The sequence below is a fragment of the Sinohyriopsis cumingii genome, chromosome 1 (genome assembly GCF_028554795.1).
Source record: "Sinohyriopsis cumingii isolate HCF-2022 chromosome 1, ASM2855479v2, whole genome shotgun sequence".
Classification (NCBI taxonomy): Eukaryota; Metazoa; Mollusca; class Bivalvia; order Unionida; family Unionidae; genus Sinohyriopsis; species Sinohyriopsis cumingii.
This window is the reverse complement of record NC_142961.1, coordinates 149627510-149644510: the sequence shown is the minus strand read 5'-3', so window position 1 is coordinate 149644510 and position 17001 is coordinate 149627510. Positions and strand designations below refer to the sequence as shown.

Genomic DNA, 17001 nt, shown 5'->3' with positions numbered 1-17001 from the left:
TATTTTCTTACAAAAACTGAGGACCACATGGCAGATGGGTCAGTCATGACCAAATGTGTTATCCTCGTTAAAGATAGTTTATTATTATTATTATTATTATTATTATTATTATTATTATTGTTACTATTATTATTATTATTATTATTATTATTATTATTAATATTATTATATACAACCGACAAAGTTTCCAATGGCGGCCGACATTTCCTGTAATGAGGTTGTTTCATTTTATTTCGCAAATGGATACAGAGATTCATTTCGACGGATCTAGTACAGACGAAATTTCGTGTCCCACGGGAAACATTTGTTGCTGACTTTGCAACAATGCTTGTAAAGAAACATGAGAGGTGAATTCTGTGCGCTGTATCGTAGATAATATACTAGATTATCTGTATTATTCGAGATACTGCACCACGATAATAAAATAAAAGGCCTTTCATTCAAATGTCCTATCAGTTATCGTGACAGGTTTCAATTAGAAGCTAATCCTATCCGACTCCTTTAACCTTGTTCATTCCGAATTATCAGTTGTGGTCAATGTGTGCAAAACTTGTCGAACGATACGTTTTTTTACTGTCATTTGCCTTTTAAAAACACATAGGTTGTAAAAATACTCCTAAGCTTCTCTTTATGTACTTTATTACGAGACCCTTCATCTTGAAAAAAAGACCATCGTTCCAAGTTGTCGTAATGTTCTTTCTACCACACTCCTAACAAACCTGTCCATGGTAATACAGAGGACAGGGATTTCAACAATGGTAAATTATTTCTATTTCAATAGGTAATTGATTTTCTTGTCTCCAAACTGACTCAACATGCTAATTGCTTGAGGCAACAGTTAAGCTAATGGATTAATAGCTAATGGATAAATTAAATGGACTGTTTTCAGTGATTGAACTTTTCATATGCTAAGTGAATTAGAACCAATTGTAAGGTTCAAAATGTTTTGCAAATCTCACCATCTTTTCAGTTGTTCTTCACCCTCTCCATGGTCGCGGAGAAACATTATTTGAAACAAATAATGTTAATGTTAACATCGTATTCTTGACAGTCTTGAGGGACATGTGCCAATTACTCTGTTTTGTATTTGTAGTGGTAATCATCAAACTGCATTTTGTACTCTCTTATGAGACTAGCCCAAATACAAGCAATATAGACCCTGAAATGAGGTCGCATGGATCTATGTTGCTTATTTTACTGATCACTCCTAACAAAAAGGATTGATCATGATCTGAAGGCGTATTATTCAACATCTCCACTGGGTCTGTGTAGTTCGCTGTTGGACTCTGTACATCACCAATGGGTCTGTGTAGTTCGCTGTTTGACTCTGTACATCACCAATGGGTCTGTGTAGTTCGCTGTTGGACTCTGTACATCACCAATGGGTCTGTGTAGTTCGCTGTTGGACACTGTACATCACCAATGGGTCTGTGTAGTTTGCTGTTGGACTCTGTGTACATATCTGCTGGGTCTGTGTAGTTTGCTATTGGACTCTGTGCATATCTATTGTTTTCAGTGATTGAACTTTTCATATGCTAAGTGAATTAGAACCAATTATAAGGTTCAAAATGTTTTGCAAATCTCACCATCTTTTCAGTTGTTCTTCACCCTCTCCATGGTCGCGGAGAAACATTATTTGAAACAAATAATGTTAATGTTAACATCGTATTCTTGATAGTCTTGAGGGACATGTGCCAATTACTCTGCTTTGTATTTGTAGTGGCAATCATCAAACTGCATTTTGTACTCTCTTATGAGACTAGCCCAAATACAAGCAATATAGACCCTGAAATGAGGTCGCATGGATCTATGTTGCTTATTTTACTGATCACTCCTAACAAAAAGGATTGATCATGATCTGAAGGCGTATTATTCAACATCTCCACTGGGTCTGTGTAGTTCGCTGTTGGACTCTGTACATCACCAATGGGTCTGTGTAGTTCGCTGTTTGACTCTGTACATCACCAATGGGTCTGTGTAGTTCGCTGTTGGACTCTGTACATCACCAATGGGTCTGTGTAGTTCGCTGTTGGACACTGTACATCACCAATGGGTCTGTGTAGTTTGCTGTTGGACTCTGTGTACATATCTACTGGGTCTGTGTAGTTTGCTGTTGGACTCTGTACATCACCAATGGGTCTGTGTAGTTTGCTGTTGGACTCTGTACATATCTACTGGGTCTGTGTAGTCTGCTATTGGACTCTGTGCATATCTGCTGGGTCTGTGTAGTTTGCTGTTGGACACTGTACATCTCCACTGGGTCTGTGTAGTTTGCTATTGGACTCTGTACATATCTACTGGGTCTGTGTAGTTTGCTGTTGGACACTGTACATCTCCACTGGATCTGTGTAGTTTGCTGTTTGACTCTGTGCGCGAGTGTATATTGTAATTGCTTGTAAAATTCATTTCGATATGTTGAATTTTGTCATGTCAGTTGCGGTTATACACTGATGAATGACGCTGAGAGCAGTTAATTTACGTTGATTCTCGTATGGATGCATTGGAAGCGTTTGAACATTGACGAGAGTTCACATAGCATCCGGTCAAAGAAAGTCGCTTCTGAGTATGCTACTAAAACAAGATATTTATTTAATTTGATGGGATAAAACTCTTATTCAGAAGGTCCAACGTTTTATGCAGGTAGAACAATAATGTAAATTACTTGTGTAATGCATGATCTAATCACAGTGTTTGTCAAAACTGCATAAAATCTTGGCTCATGAATGGGATGGCGTTTACTGGTTATCATTGAGTCAGGCATTGTTCGGCCTAATTTAAGTTCTAGTTGTAGTTGTAGGGTTTAACGCCATTTTTCAGCACAAGATGTTCTGTACATGGCGGCCAGTATAAGTGTTGGAGGAAGAACCCGGGAAAATCCGAGAAAGAACATTCTCACGTACCCACATTGGCCGAGCTCGAGACTCGAACCCACACAGACAGAGGTGAGATGGCAGTGATCCGTAACGGTGAGCGCTTTAGACCACTCAGTCACTCCCCCCCCCCCCCAATATAAGTAAATACTGACCTGACAAAGAACCGCATAATTTTAAGAAAAAAAATCTACCACAATAAATGTTTTGGAACATTTCCTGTGCTAGCATGAACATAGTGAAAAGCATAGCATTGAATAATTTACAAAATAGTTTCAGAGAGGATTAAGTGACAATAACTTTAATTAAAGTACGAATTTTAAATGAAACCTTTAGTTTTAGAAGTGCTGTGCGTAATTACTCGAAACTAATGTAACTCTTTCCTCTCAACAAAGCGTTCATCCCACTGTTTTATGTATTACATTGAAATGTATCTTTGCATTGTCTTTCTTTCTTTGTTTTGACGTTATTCTTAGGACTGTCGAATGATCTAGTTACTATAAATTTCATTTACACAGTACATTTTGTATTCTTCCAAACTAACACTCAGCTTGACTATGGTATTCCTTTATTTCACGTACGTCAAAAGTTTGAATACATATCAAGGTTAGTAGACTCGAATACCTGGTGAATAATGACAGAGGGACGCGACGAGTGAACAATATCGTTCAGATATTATCTTTAAAATGATCCTGCATAATTTTAGACAATAATTATATCTACAAAAACCGTAAATCTCATTAATTCAATCATTTCATTCGGGCAAAGAATCTGTATTAAAAAATATAATGTGATGACTGCTAAATCGATCTATCCTCCATTAATCATGCAGTCTGCAAATTAATATCCATATACGTTCAACATTATATATATAATGAAGGCATACCAACATATGTTGTAGCTTAGAAATAGAAACAAAAATGATTTGGGAGCAAGTTGTTTAAATGAAAATACATGAAGGCTAAATTAAATCAAAACATAGTACATCGATGAAGAAAGAATAATTTAAAAATAAAACAATTCAAATTATATGTATTGTCTACACTACATTGTCTTGTATTGTCAATTTAGGAAGTTTATTCAGCGTTGGAGGTTTTAAAAACGAGGACGAAGAAATACGACGAAATAATAATTGGTCCCATACTTAAAGCAACTTATCAAATGGCGCCAACCTGCTTTCTTAACCTTAACTATTGCGTACAATCATTGTGTACAATCATTGTGTACAATCATGAAGGTGAATATTCTGAGATATTAGATCATATATTTAAAAAATTAAATATTCGTAATGCATGTGTTTACATTACATACTGCAGAAAAGTGTTTTCAAATATCATTTAATATATGCGAAAATAATTTTTAGTGCATTTTATACGCTACAGCATTATTTTGTGTTGAAACAAGATTTGCAGCACAGTACTGTTGCTTACATAGAAAGCTAACCAGCAATGGAACTCGACGACATTGTAAAATATACTGAATGAAGTAAATGATAATATAACATTGCCTTCAATTTTACGATTGTATCAAATCCCTGGTCGAATTATTTTTGAGACATTGCAGTCCCGACGTAATTAAACAGAACAACTTCCTTTACATTATCTTCAATCAACAATTGAAGTATCCAACATAGAATCGACAACACATATATATATATAAATTGTTATGTATATTTGATTTAATTTATATTTGGTTTAATTTAATTGTCTGTTTGTAGGTTTTACTTTTTTAATTTTTATTTCATTGCATGACAAAGTAATGAAATTTTGTTGAGTTAGAATCTGATATTTTCCTGAAAAATCAGTTTGATTTTAATCATTTCATAAATACCTAATAATAGAAACACTGTTTCTATTTTAGACTGCGTTCCCGACCTTGATTCAGAAATCACCGAGACAAGAAAACAACTTTCTATTTTTATATTATTCTCGGAGTAAAATGATTGGTTTTAACAAGGTCATACTGAGAGCATGTGACTTGATTGTAAACAGCCCTATTTCACAATTCTGGGTTTTCCGAAATCGAGCAGTAGTTAGGTATGATAGTAGTGTTTAGAGAGATATTTCTCAGTTTTGGCTTAAAAGACTTGACGTCAAAGTGTTTGTGACCAGTTTGGAGTTATATTTTAATTTATATTCAAATTGTTTGGATTCTAAAAGAGTATTTATTTTCCTGGAAATATCTGAGTACTCATACACAATTCTTGGACAAAGTCATTTCTCTAAAAAAATTCGGAAATTCAAACACTGGAACATTATTGTTTGTGAATCAACAAAGAACTGTATACACAACATCACAATACTGACTACAGTATACGTCATTGCCTTCCGTTTTGAATTTTTGGTTGGGACTCGAACTCAAATTTCATTAGAACATTTCATTACTAGGACTTCTAAAATTTAATTCTTGGATTATTCTTGGTTTATATTTGGATCTGATTCCTAAAACCGTAAGTTCTTTTTTCTTCATTTTACATTGTTTATCCAGGGAAATAAACTATTTGTTAAATTTTTCAAAGCTTGTTGTTTTCACTCTTTCTTTTGTTACTGTTTATTAGAGCCTAAACATGTAACACTATCTATCTATCTATCTATCTATCTATCTATCTATCTATCTATCTATATATATATATATATATATATATATATATATATATATATATATATATATATATATATATATATATATATATATATATATATATGAATGGGAAAGGGTGCATCGGCAGAATATATTATGTGCAAATCTATTTTATTTTGATGGAAAGAATATTTAATCGTTTTTTATTTTGTGAGTTAGATCTTTTTTCTACCTGCTATTTGAAATATCTTAAAACTTGTTTGTCATTTTTATTAAATTTTTATTTGCACGAACGTTATTAATTGCAAGAATGTACTAAAAAGTAGAATAAATTATTTCTTCTCAGAAATACTCAGATTTAAATAGTTTGACCATTGTTGTAAAATAGACATATAATTAAATAATAAGCAAAACTTTCATAGCATGTTTATGAATTGTATATCAACTGATACTTGAAATGTATGAGGCAATATGGATTATTTATTGATTGTTAAGGATTTTACTTGTAGCTTTTAATGTGAGCCTAGATTGATGTGTGATCAAATGAAGGTTTTTATATGGTGACTAATGCTTTTGTTTGCAGTTTCGAATATATCCTGCTATATATTTGCAATTAAAAATATATCCTACAACATTTTCATGTTGGAAACAGTATATTCTGCAATATTTTGTGATGAAAACAGTTATTCTTTTGAATTTGTGTGATTGGATTTTTAACGTAGCTTGAACAATTTTCCAGTCACATCGCTATGATGTCTGTCGTGTGACAGTTTATAGTGATATCTAGCACTGGGGCATCATGCTTCAGACATGCGTCATCCTGTCATCCTAATGCCAGGCCGACCAGTCCTAACACTAACCTCTTAATGCTGAGTGCCAAGCGAGGCAGCTGCTAGTACCATTTTTATAAGCCTTTGGTATAACTCCGACGCTCTTACCACTTTATAATATGTTTGTGTGTATGTGTGTGTGTGTGTGTTGTGTGATAACAGCACATCAAATGCATGTAACTTTGCAAGGCACGAAACACTCTACAAACAAAATAACATATTTAACCATTTCAATATTTGTTTCAGTAAAAAAAAAAGTCAGTAATCCAACTTTTCTTTCTATTCTGCCTGCCTTCCATTGGACCCAGAATGTTTCCCTCAGTATAACCAACGTTTGCGTTTATTTAGAATAAATCAGTCTCTTGAGCGTTTGCTTGTTTGGTTTCTCTGGAGTCATCTGTTCTATGAAGCTGGTCGCATTCTGAAAATTTTAAATAGTTTGATGAACATATTGGGTTTGGCATTTTAGTCATTAAGGGACCACACGAATTGTTGTGTATTCTATCTTGTTAAATTTTGAGAATCCTTCGGCCATGAGAGCCATTTTAGTGTTAAAACAATTATGAATTTGTTGGGCCTAGATGTCTTTCATCTCGACATTTTTAAACCACTGTGGTACTTGTTGATTGGAAAGCTTCGTGAAATTGTTGTAAATTGAAAGTATTAGTATTGTCAAGCACAACGGATGACGTATTGAACGAGGGTGGGGTCTTTTTTAGGGTTCTTCTGGCAATATCCACATCTCACAAACTTTTTAAATATTTGGTATGTTTACACGTTGTTTGCTATTGTTGACTGTTTGGAGATTTACAGCACGTCAGCACATGCCTAAGCTAGTCTTTTAAAGTACCTTCCCCGAGGTCAAGATTATTTCATTCTTTTATATACTGATATATTTGAATACAAATGCAAATTAGACAACAAACCTTAGTAAGCCTCATAAAATCTTAGTTATCCACACATAACCTACCTTTGTTACCCCACTAAATTTTAGTTATCCACACATAACCTACCTTTGTTACCGCACTAAATCTTAGTTATCAACGCATAAGCCACTTTTGTTACCCCACTAAATCTTAGTTCTCCACACATAGCCTACCTTTGTTACCCCACTAAATCTTAGTTATCCACACATAACCTACCTTTGTTACCCCACTAAATCTTAATTATCGACACATAAGCCACCTTTGTTACCCACTAAATCTTAGTTATCCACACATAATCTACCTTTGTTACCCCACTAAATCCTAGTTATCAACATATAACCTACATTTGTTATCCTTCAAAAACTTAGTTACTCCATGTGAAAGCCTTGGCCACCGCATAAAACTGTTCATAGTTTGAAAACGTATATAATCATTGTACAACTTTTAATGTAAAATAATTGCACATTACAATATATTTTTAATAGCCTTACTATTATTTTGCCTTCGTATGCTTTTCTTCATACATTTGTTTTCTTTAAAAGAAAATATAAAAAAACTTTACAATGATATTTTCAAGCTTTAATTGCGTTTAAATATTTAAAATGTTGTAATATTTAAAATACCAAAAGTACTATAAAAAATTCTCGTCTCAGTCCACTCATCAGATATTTGAGTGAAGCCAGACATATAGTGATGTGGTGTACATTATGGATTCCCACTCCATTAAGAACCCTAGCTTAAACAACAAGCAAAGCTATGAATATTAACCATTTCACATACAGTGACTATCTAAAGATTAATCAAAGATCGGAATTTTTCAATTTTTTTATCACTCACTGAAAAACTAAGTTTGTCAAACTCATAATGGGGGCTAGTAACCGTCTTTCTTTGACGCAGCGCCGTAAAGAACTGTTGCGTGTTTGCGACCAGAAAACATTGACTAAATCAACTGGTGCTGCGGCTAACAAATGCTTGACGAACTGATTGCATCGTGTGGCTCATGAATCAAACAAGATCGAGATGACAAACAAATAAAGTAACGCAAGGGGCCTAGGTTACTCATGGAACAACTGAACCGTTTCCTTTCCTGTTTTATGCACTAAATGCAAACGCTTTATTGTCTGACATGCACTCTACTAATTTCCCAAGTTTACTCATTCATCGAAAATGTTTGCCAATTTCTTCTGCATGAAATATTTAGATATATGGCTCAGTATTTCAAACTTAATGATCCCATTTTCTTAACTACTCGGTATAACGATTAATTTACAATGCTAGTGACGCTCATGTAACCGTTATTTCAACTACATCGTAAATATTTCACTGTCTTTCTCAAAGTCTTGCATATTACATCTTAATTTGGAAAACTGCTTGGAAAGAAAGAAAGAAGTAGAAAAAAACAACAATAACACTCAAAATTAGATCATCCATCAAACTTGGATCCTAGTTAGTAAAGTGAATGTCTGTCTCTATATATCCCCATTATTCGAAACTGACATGTTGGAAACAAGAGAAAGCTACTTGGACATTTTTATATGCAAGAAATTAAAATTATAATTCTGATGCAGCTATCAATATCTAAATGCGTGACCTACAAAGACATCCTTGCATTTTCTTAGATGTTAAATTAAACTTTATTTCTAGAGATTTGAAGCATGACAGTCCAGTTCCCAATATATAGACTATGTAGCTTTTGTAAAGGTCAAAACAATTTTTCCGTCGACAGAAATGTCAGTTGCAGTCTTACGGGGGTTTGAATTTCAGTGTTTTCCGTTATACGATTACATACTACATTCAAACCGAAACCCGTAGGTTAATAAAACATAAACTGATAGAGGTTTCACTAAGGAAAAAAGGACAATCAGAACTGTACAAAAATATTTTAAGTTTAAGCCAATCAGAACTGTACAAAAATATTTTAAGTTTAAGTTCATACATGTAGCAAAACATTCAGTAGTGTAAAATGTTTAAATATATCCAAATATCGGGTAAATGACAGTGGATGGAGAGAAATATAGGCAAACATAATAAAATCGACATGACCCCTCCGCAATAGGAGTCCTATATATAATAATGCTTTTAGTCCGTTTGAGTAGAATTGTTCATAACATTTCATGCTTTCATCCATGTCAACGTGAATATTTCTTACGATGAAAGTCACAAATGGCATATAAAGCTATTCCTTGACCATGATGATAAGGTAAACGACTCAAAACGCAGTTTCACTTTCGATTCAGTATCATAAAGTAGAATGTGTTTTATCAATAGTTTTTTAATGCTTTATTCGGTCATTTAAAGTGTATGTTGTTCTGTGTTTAAATAATTTATAAAGAATTAACTTTCTGGATGAATCGCAAACGGATCCGGTATTAAACACTCCATATGAATGTTCTTTAACACAATACAATTATTTTAAATCAGAACTGATCTTACCTCTACTACATTTGTAAAATTTCTCCATATTTAAACGTTATTGAATATTGCTTTCTTTTACTTGAAAAGATTTCCTTCATCTTTGCTGCTAATCTACTTTTGTGGTTGGTTCTAAATCTTCAGTGCTGTAGTGAATTGCAAACAGTACGCACCATAAACATTGTATATTCATTCTATCATCTGACCTCTAATCATTCTTACCACAGCCAACACTTACATACACAAAATATGTTTTACGCCGTTTTATGCACAGAATGTGCTCGGTTTGACTTCATATGGCAGATGCTGTTATCATGAAATTGTGGCTCAGTGTTCTTAAAGAAATTGTTACTATCTGCTATTGACTTCCAGACATAAACTCTATTTCATTTGATATAATAAAACAAAAGTAGAGGAGTAACATCAGGCAAGCATGTATTATGCTTAACATATATTAATAACTCATGAATTATGAATACGCATTTGTTTTGTTTAGTTTGGGTTCAGTACATTTAGAAAAATAATAGTATGAACATGACAAGGAGTATCTTGACAAGTTCTTTTTAAGCTAAATTTTTGGTAATACATGTAGTAACATTTTGTTTCTAATATGGGCTATTTTATCTTTTACATGTATGAGAGATGCGTATCACATGCTTTGTTATAAAGGTTGTTAACTGACTTAGAAATGGATTTATTGTGGGTTTTAAAACAAAAATCTACATAGATTCATTATCTTACAGATATGCCAATAGAGTAGATGAAATGCCTGTAACCAAACAAAATTAGGAAAGTATCCAGGGTTGCAGAAATATTAATAAATGTGAGTCAAAACATGTATCTGAAGCAATGGAAACTGATGTCACCACAATGTACGACAATTACTGTAAAGAATAATGTGAACTTCACGTTGTTTTTCTTATAACTAAATCTATCTTTGAAGGGGTCTCTGAAGATGGTCTCCTTTACAGACGTGAAAACTATTATCATTATTTGAGGTGAACACATTTTTATTGTGTAAGAAAACGTTACAAGTCAAATGCACAAACAACCTTTCTGATAAGTCAGCATGCCAAACAAGCATCTTGTGTAGATAAATACTTTAAAGATAGTGTGGATAGCCCATGAATTCAATACTTTACAGGCCGGTATTGTCAATGCAGTTTTTAAATCCTATCATATGGAATGTAAACAGCGAGTTGTATTTTTTACATTTAATGAAAAACATTGACTTTCATTTTTCTCATTCTTAGTCTTAATAGGTGGTAGATAATCCCTAATTTATAATAACAATCAATCAAGATTATTCAATAATGTCAGGGTAGATAATCCTTAATTTGAAATAACAATCAATCAAGATTATTCAATAATGTCAGGGACTCTTGAAATAAATTAGTAGATGGATTCATGGGTTGATAAATATATGTAAAAGCTAAAAAAAAACGTACAATGGTTAAAATACCTGCACCACCACTCTAGCCTTTGATTCAATTTTCACAGTAAACGTTACCAATGTTTGGTCCTTAATATAGTTTTGTTAGAAATAAGGCCTTTTTAAGTATTTTATATTATGTCCAAATTATAATTTTAATCTCCTAAGTTAATAAAATATATACCATGACACGTTATACATGATTAAAAAAAATGAAATTGCAGTTATGAGTACCTTTTTTGGGAACATATATATATGTGTGTGTGTGTGTGTGTGTATGTATGTATGTATGTGGGGGGTTGGGGTGAGCAGCTAGATAGGTGGATAGAGTGCGGGAAATGGTATAGATCTGTTGTTCATACAGTAAAACTTTTCTGTATGAGACGAAAATGATTCCACTAACACTATCTTGCTAAAGAGTAGGTCACTAAATTAGATTTTACATTTACTAAGCTGAAAAAATGTTGACCTTACAATATTACGTAATTGCAAATTGCTTCCTTCCATTACTGCATGAACTTCCTTCAATTTTGCTGAGAATCTTAATAGGTGAAAGCCCAATTTGCAGGCCATGTCAATCGGAACAATTAAAATCTTGTCTAGAAACACCATACGATATTCGTCGTCGTCATCATCATCATCGTCGTCGCTTCGTTGTCGTCATCTGAAGAGTCATTAACGAAGTTAACTTTTATTTTAAAATACTTTTAGATTTTTATTTTATTATGGCGCTTAAAAGTTCTTCCCTTGACTAACACAGTTTCTGAAAATAATAATGTTGATAGTCTAACAACAGTGTTATTTGTCTTGATGTGTGTAACTTGAGTGAGTCTATCGGTGCCAAATTAGTCGTTTGAGACAAGTTCTGCAAAGTTGTGAGAAGAATGATAAACGAGGAATCATACGCAAATAAAATTTCCTTTGTATGGGCCGAAACGTTTTGGCGAAAAGTTAAGTCAAACTTTATGAACAGTTATCGATAATGCTTTTTGTAGTGAATGTCAGTGGGGAAGATGGAGGTTTACTAAGTACAAACGTATCACAAACTTAAGGGTAAATATGACGTCATGATCTTATGCAACATGTTTAATCAGTCGTGGTTTGTGTGTGTGTGTGTGTGTGTGTGTGTGTGTGATTTTTGTTGATATGTTGCTAGGGAAAGGTAGCTGTCACGTGGCGTAACCAGTGGTCCAACAGTGAAAATAACGAAAGGACTTTCTTCTTAAAACTAAACATTTTCTGTAGCACTTTGTACTATACTGTGCAAGGATAAGACAGCGAGCCCTCTAGAACATTGTGAATTGGCACACGTCTATATTAAACTGTACGATGTCCACCATTTTTGTGTTCACTGATTCTTCCATTTTGTAGTCATTGCCTGAGGCTAGTGTTTAACTTTCTTTACGTTTATCACTTTTCCATCGATGATATATGCTACAATCTTCATCCAGATTCGCTAAACTATTTTCTCCATGGCATCTACTTTAGAAATTCAATCAATGCAAAGGACAAGACAAATTTCCAAAAGAACATACAATGTCGTCTTGACATCCGATTTGGCTCAATGTATGTCTTATACATGACATGACATCTCTTTTCCTCCAGTTTACTTTCTAATGATTTATGTTGGTAGTGCCAGTCATGTCGTTATTTCCAATCTATATTATTTTTCCATTCCTCAAACTTCGTCTTCCGGTATTTCAAATGCTTAAGATAAACCTCTCGTGCTCTCGGAGATCGTAAAAATGGTATTCATAATCTCTTTCACCACTTTAAGGTGTTCCTAATTTTGTCTGTAGGTGATTTCGATTCTTGTTACTGCTATTTGTATGTGATCTACTTGTTTGTACGTTTCTGATTCATTTCTTTGTGTTCTATTGTTTAAGTCTGTAACTTTTTGACTTCTACCATTTGAATATGTTCATACTTTCTGAAATATGACAGACGTTATATAATTCAAAACGAGAAAAGGAGAGCTGTATTTAAGTTCCAATGTGTACTTATTTATTTAAAGAAACTAGCCCAACCATAATAACATTCCTGCTCATTGTGATTTATCAACGTATAAAAAAACGTTAATTTGTCACACCAATCTTGTGTGTGTGTGTGTGTGTGTGTGTGTGTGTGTATGATTAAGATCTTTAACGTAGCTATAACAATTTTGCAGTCATATCGCTACGATGTCTGCAGTGTTTCAGTTTATAGTGATGTCTAGCACTGGGGCATCATGCCGCAGATATGTAGCATGATGTCCCACGCATTCACATTATCCTGACACCAGGCAGACCAATTCTAACACTAACCTCTTAACGCTGAGCGCCAAGCGAGGCAACTGTTATCATCATTTTTATAGGTTTTTGGTATGAATCGGTCGGTTTCTATCCAGAGACCTCCCGAATCAGAAGGGAACGCTTTAACCACTAGGCCACCGGAGCTGTCCACACAAATCAATCTTATGTTTTGAAGGTCAAGGATACTAAAGAGCATATCGTTTACCGTTTAAATTTGAAAATCCCATATACAGGTTCTGATCAACTAAGGAGCTCATTACAGAGCTGAAATAAACCCATAAACTTGCAATGTCGTCATTCATTTTCTTCAATAATCCCTAATTGGCACACGTAAGACGTCACTTTGGAAATGTTTGAGAGATATCGGTCCTGATTAGGAACCTAAATAGCAAGTAATTACCTGTCAACGTTGCACGTTATCAGCTTTGAAAGCTTTCAAGTTTGGAATGACATCTATAACAATTATTTCATAAAGGAAAAATAGAAAGAAAAACAGCAAAAAGAATTTGGATATCACAATGCATCTTCTATATGGCTTTAATGTGATATCGAGACTTATTGTGGATTATTTGTTACGTTTTGTGGGATTTATTACAAGTGGATAAGTGCTATTTGCATGTCTGTCGTTGGCGGGTGGCAACAATGGTGAGTGGAAATGTATGTGGATTTGATGTGTGGTGAAAATGTAGTTAGTACATTTACGCAGCTAAAGTATTGGCTGATCTTGTATCGTCAATTCCTTCAGTTACGTTTTACAACAGCATACGTGATACTGTACGAGAGACAAGAAGAAAAGCGATAAAAGAGGCTTGCATATTTCATTTGAATCGGAAAAATGTTTTCATATTTCAGCTGAATCGGAAACACGTTTGCATATTTCAGCTGAACTGGAAACATGTTTGCATATTTCACCTGAATCGGAACAAGTAACAATTGAGAGATCTATCCTTGTTTCAATCCCTTAAATTCGGTTAGGATTTATGTTATTAGAAAAATATGTTCATACTTAAGAACAGATAATATTCAAAGAGAAAAACACCCTACAAAAGTTCAAACGTATTTAATGGGATTGGAAATGATATGGTAATAAATACTTTGTAAATCAGTAATTAAATGGATGTTCTAATCATATATACAGAATGAAGGAAAACAATAGTAGAATTAAAGCAAAAAGATTTCGAGACGAAGAACAAAGGCATCCATCCATCCATCCATCCATTCATCCATCCAAATATGTATTACAAAGATAGATTTGGAAATGAAAAGAAAGAGCAATAGAAAGAGACAGAGTGAGAGAAAGAGAGACAAATAGAAAATGAGAGACAAAGACAAAAAGGTAGAAAAGAATAATTGATTCGTCATTTTATGGATTTCACAGTAGCAAGGAATTACGAAATGACCATAACAACAACTGTTAATAATGTATATAATTTATTTCATCGATAATGACAGCAAAACATGGTGAGGGGGTAAATGAATAATTCCGTTTTTTTAAAAGTGTTTTATTAAGGACATAATAATGTGGCTAATCTCTCTATCATACACAGATATACACACATATACACAGACATACACACATATACACGCACAAACATATAAAGATAGATTTAAAGTGAAAGGTATGTACAATGGCACACAGTAAAGGAACACAAAATACCTAAGATATAACAATGATTCATTTTTAAAAGCTAAGCTTCAATTTAATCTTAAAATATACTTGTAACCCCAAACAATATTCCATAATAAATAAATAAATAATTGATCTGTTCCATTTTCAGAGTTACGTATATATTCAGGAACTTTTCACTCAAAGCGATGTCACGCATATAAAGGATCTGGAAGTTTCAAGAATTGTAAAAACAAATTACTGGATCAGGGCGGATTGGGAATTGAACTGTAAAAACAAATTACTGGATCAGGGCGGATTGGGAAATGAACTGTAAAAACAGATTACTGGATCAGGGCGGATTGGTAATTGAACTGTAAAAACAGATTAATGTATCAAAGTCGTGTGGCAAATGAACTGTAAAAACAGATTACTGGATAAGGGTGGAGTGGGAATTGAACTGTTAAAACGGATTAATGGATCAGGGTGGAGTGGCAATTGAACTGTAAAAACAGATTACTGGATCAAGGTGGATAGGGAATTGAACTGTAAAAACAGATTAATGGATCAGGGTGGATTGGGAATTTAACTGTAAAAACAGATTAATGGATCAGAGTGGAGTGGCAATTGAACTGTAAAAGCAGATTACTGGATAAGGGTGGAGTAACAATTGAACTGTAAAAACGGATTAATGGATCAGGGTGGAGTGGCAATTTAACTGTAAAAACAGATTGCTGGATCAGGGTGGATTGGGAATTGCACTGTATAAACATATTACTGAATACAGGGTAGAGTTGGAATAGAACTGTATAAAGAGATCACTGGATACAGGTGGATTGGGAATAAAACTGTACAAACATTACTGGATCAGGGTGGAATGGGAATTGAACTGATAAAACAGATTACTTGATCAGGGTGGAGTGGGAATAGAACTGTACAAATAGATTACTGGATCAGGATGAAGTGGCAATTGAACTGTAAAAACAGATTACTGGATCGGGGTGGAGTGGGAATTGAAGTGTATAAACATATTACTGGATACAGGGCAAAGTAGAAATAGAACTGTACAAACATATCACTCAATACAGGTGGATTGGGAATATAACTGTACAAACAGATTACTGGATATAGGATGGATTGGGAAACCTCTTAACATATTTGTACAAATATGGCAAATACACTGATCGAATCTGTGCAATTTTTATGTTTGTCTAATTACAACTCTGCATTCTGTAGTAACTTAACTGTTCATTATGCAAATGTTGACCTTTCGGGGCAGATGTAATTATTGATAAGTAATGACCAATGCGGTGTCTCTTTCAATATTCAAAACGAAATGACAGAATGCGTATAAACATATCATATGCCTCACATTTACTAAAGAGAATATAAGACTTCTTTGGAGCAAACAATTACAATTCTGCTTTATTTTAGAACGAAAAGACTAAATCTGTTAACTAAAACCTCAAGGACTTCTAGTGTTTTATCTCTCCAAAATTAAAACACAATTAATTGAACTTTTCATTCTAAGCCTTGGTTCTTATGTTTATGAAGACAAATAGGAGTTTCGCAAATCAATTTATGCACTGCCAGTTAAAGTTTTCAAAAAAGATTGATTATGTACGCACTGCGAAGATAATAAGTCATTAAAATTTGGATCCATTTTGTACAAGAATAGGGAGCAATAACTATTATTTAAGTCCCTTGTCAACAGCTCAACGAGCTGTCCATGTAGCATTCTGTAACATCCACTAAATCATTGGAATGTTAGTTTATTTAGGTGCATAACATCATTGGTGAAGACGATCCGCACATTCTCTAATAAATTTAAACTCTCAATAAGGTGTAATGAGGTGTATGAATGGTATGTCTAATTTAAAGTCATCCTGATGGTGGGATTAGAAATTAATCAGGGCTTAAGAAAAAAGCGAAATAAAATGCAGAGCTCACAGTCTACCTAAGAGTTAAAAATTCACAGTACAAACCGCAGACTTGATCACTAATTATGACAAAAAATTTGACACAGGCAAGTTTCTGGCTTTGTGTGCTAATCT

At 33.8% G+C, this 17001-nt stretch overlaps 1 protein-coding gene across 1 annotated transcript in view; it reads right to left on the bottom strand.

The window, feature by feature from the left end:
• Positions 1-1334: 1334 nt before the first annotated feature.
• Positions 1335-17001, bottom strand: part of LOC149808137 (uncharacterized) — a 47363-nt gene continuing 31696 nt past the window's right edge. The window contains exons 6-7 of the mRNA XM_089964757.1: positions 2132-2366; positions 1335-1535 (exon numbers count right to left, since the gene is read on the bottom strand). Coding sequence (XP_089820883.1) covers positions 1335-1535; positions 2132-2366 — 436 coding nt within the window. The remainder of the gene's footprint in view (positions 1536-2131; positions 2367-17001) is intronic.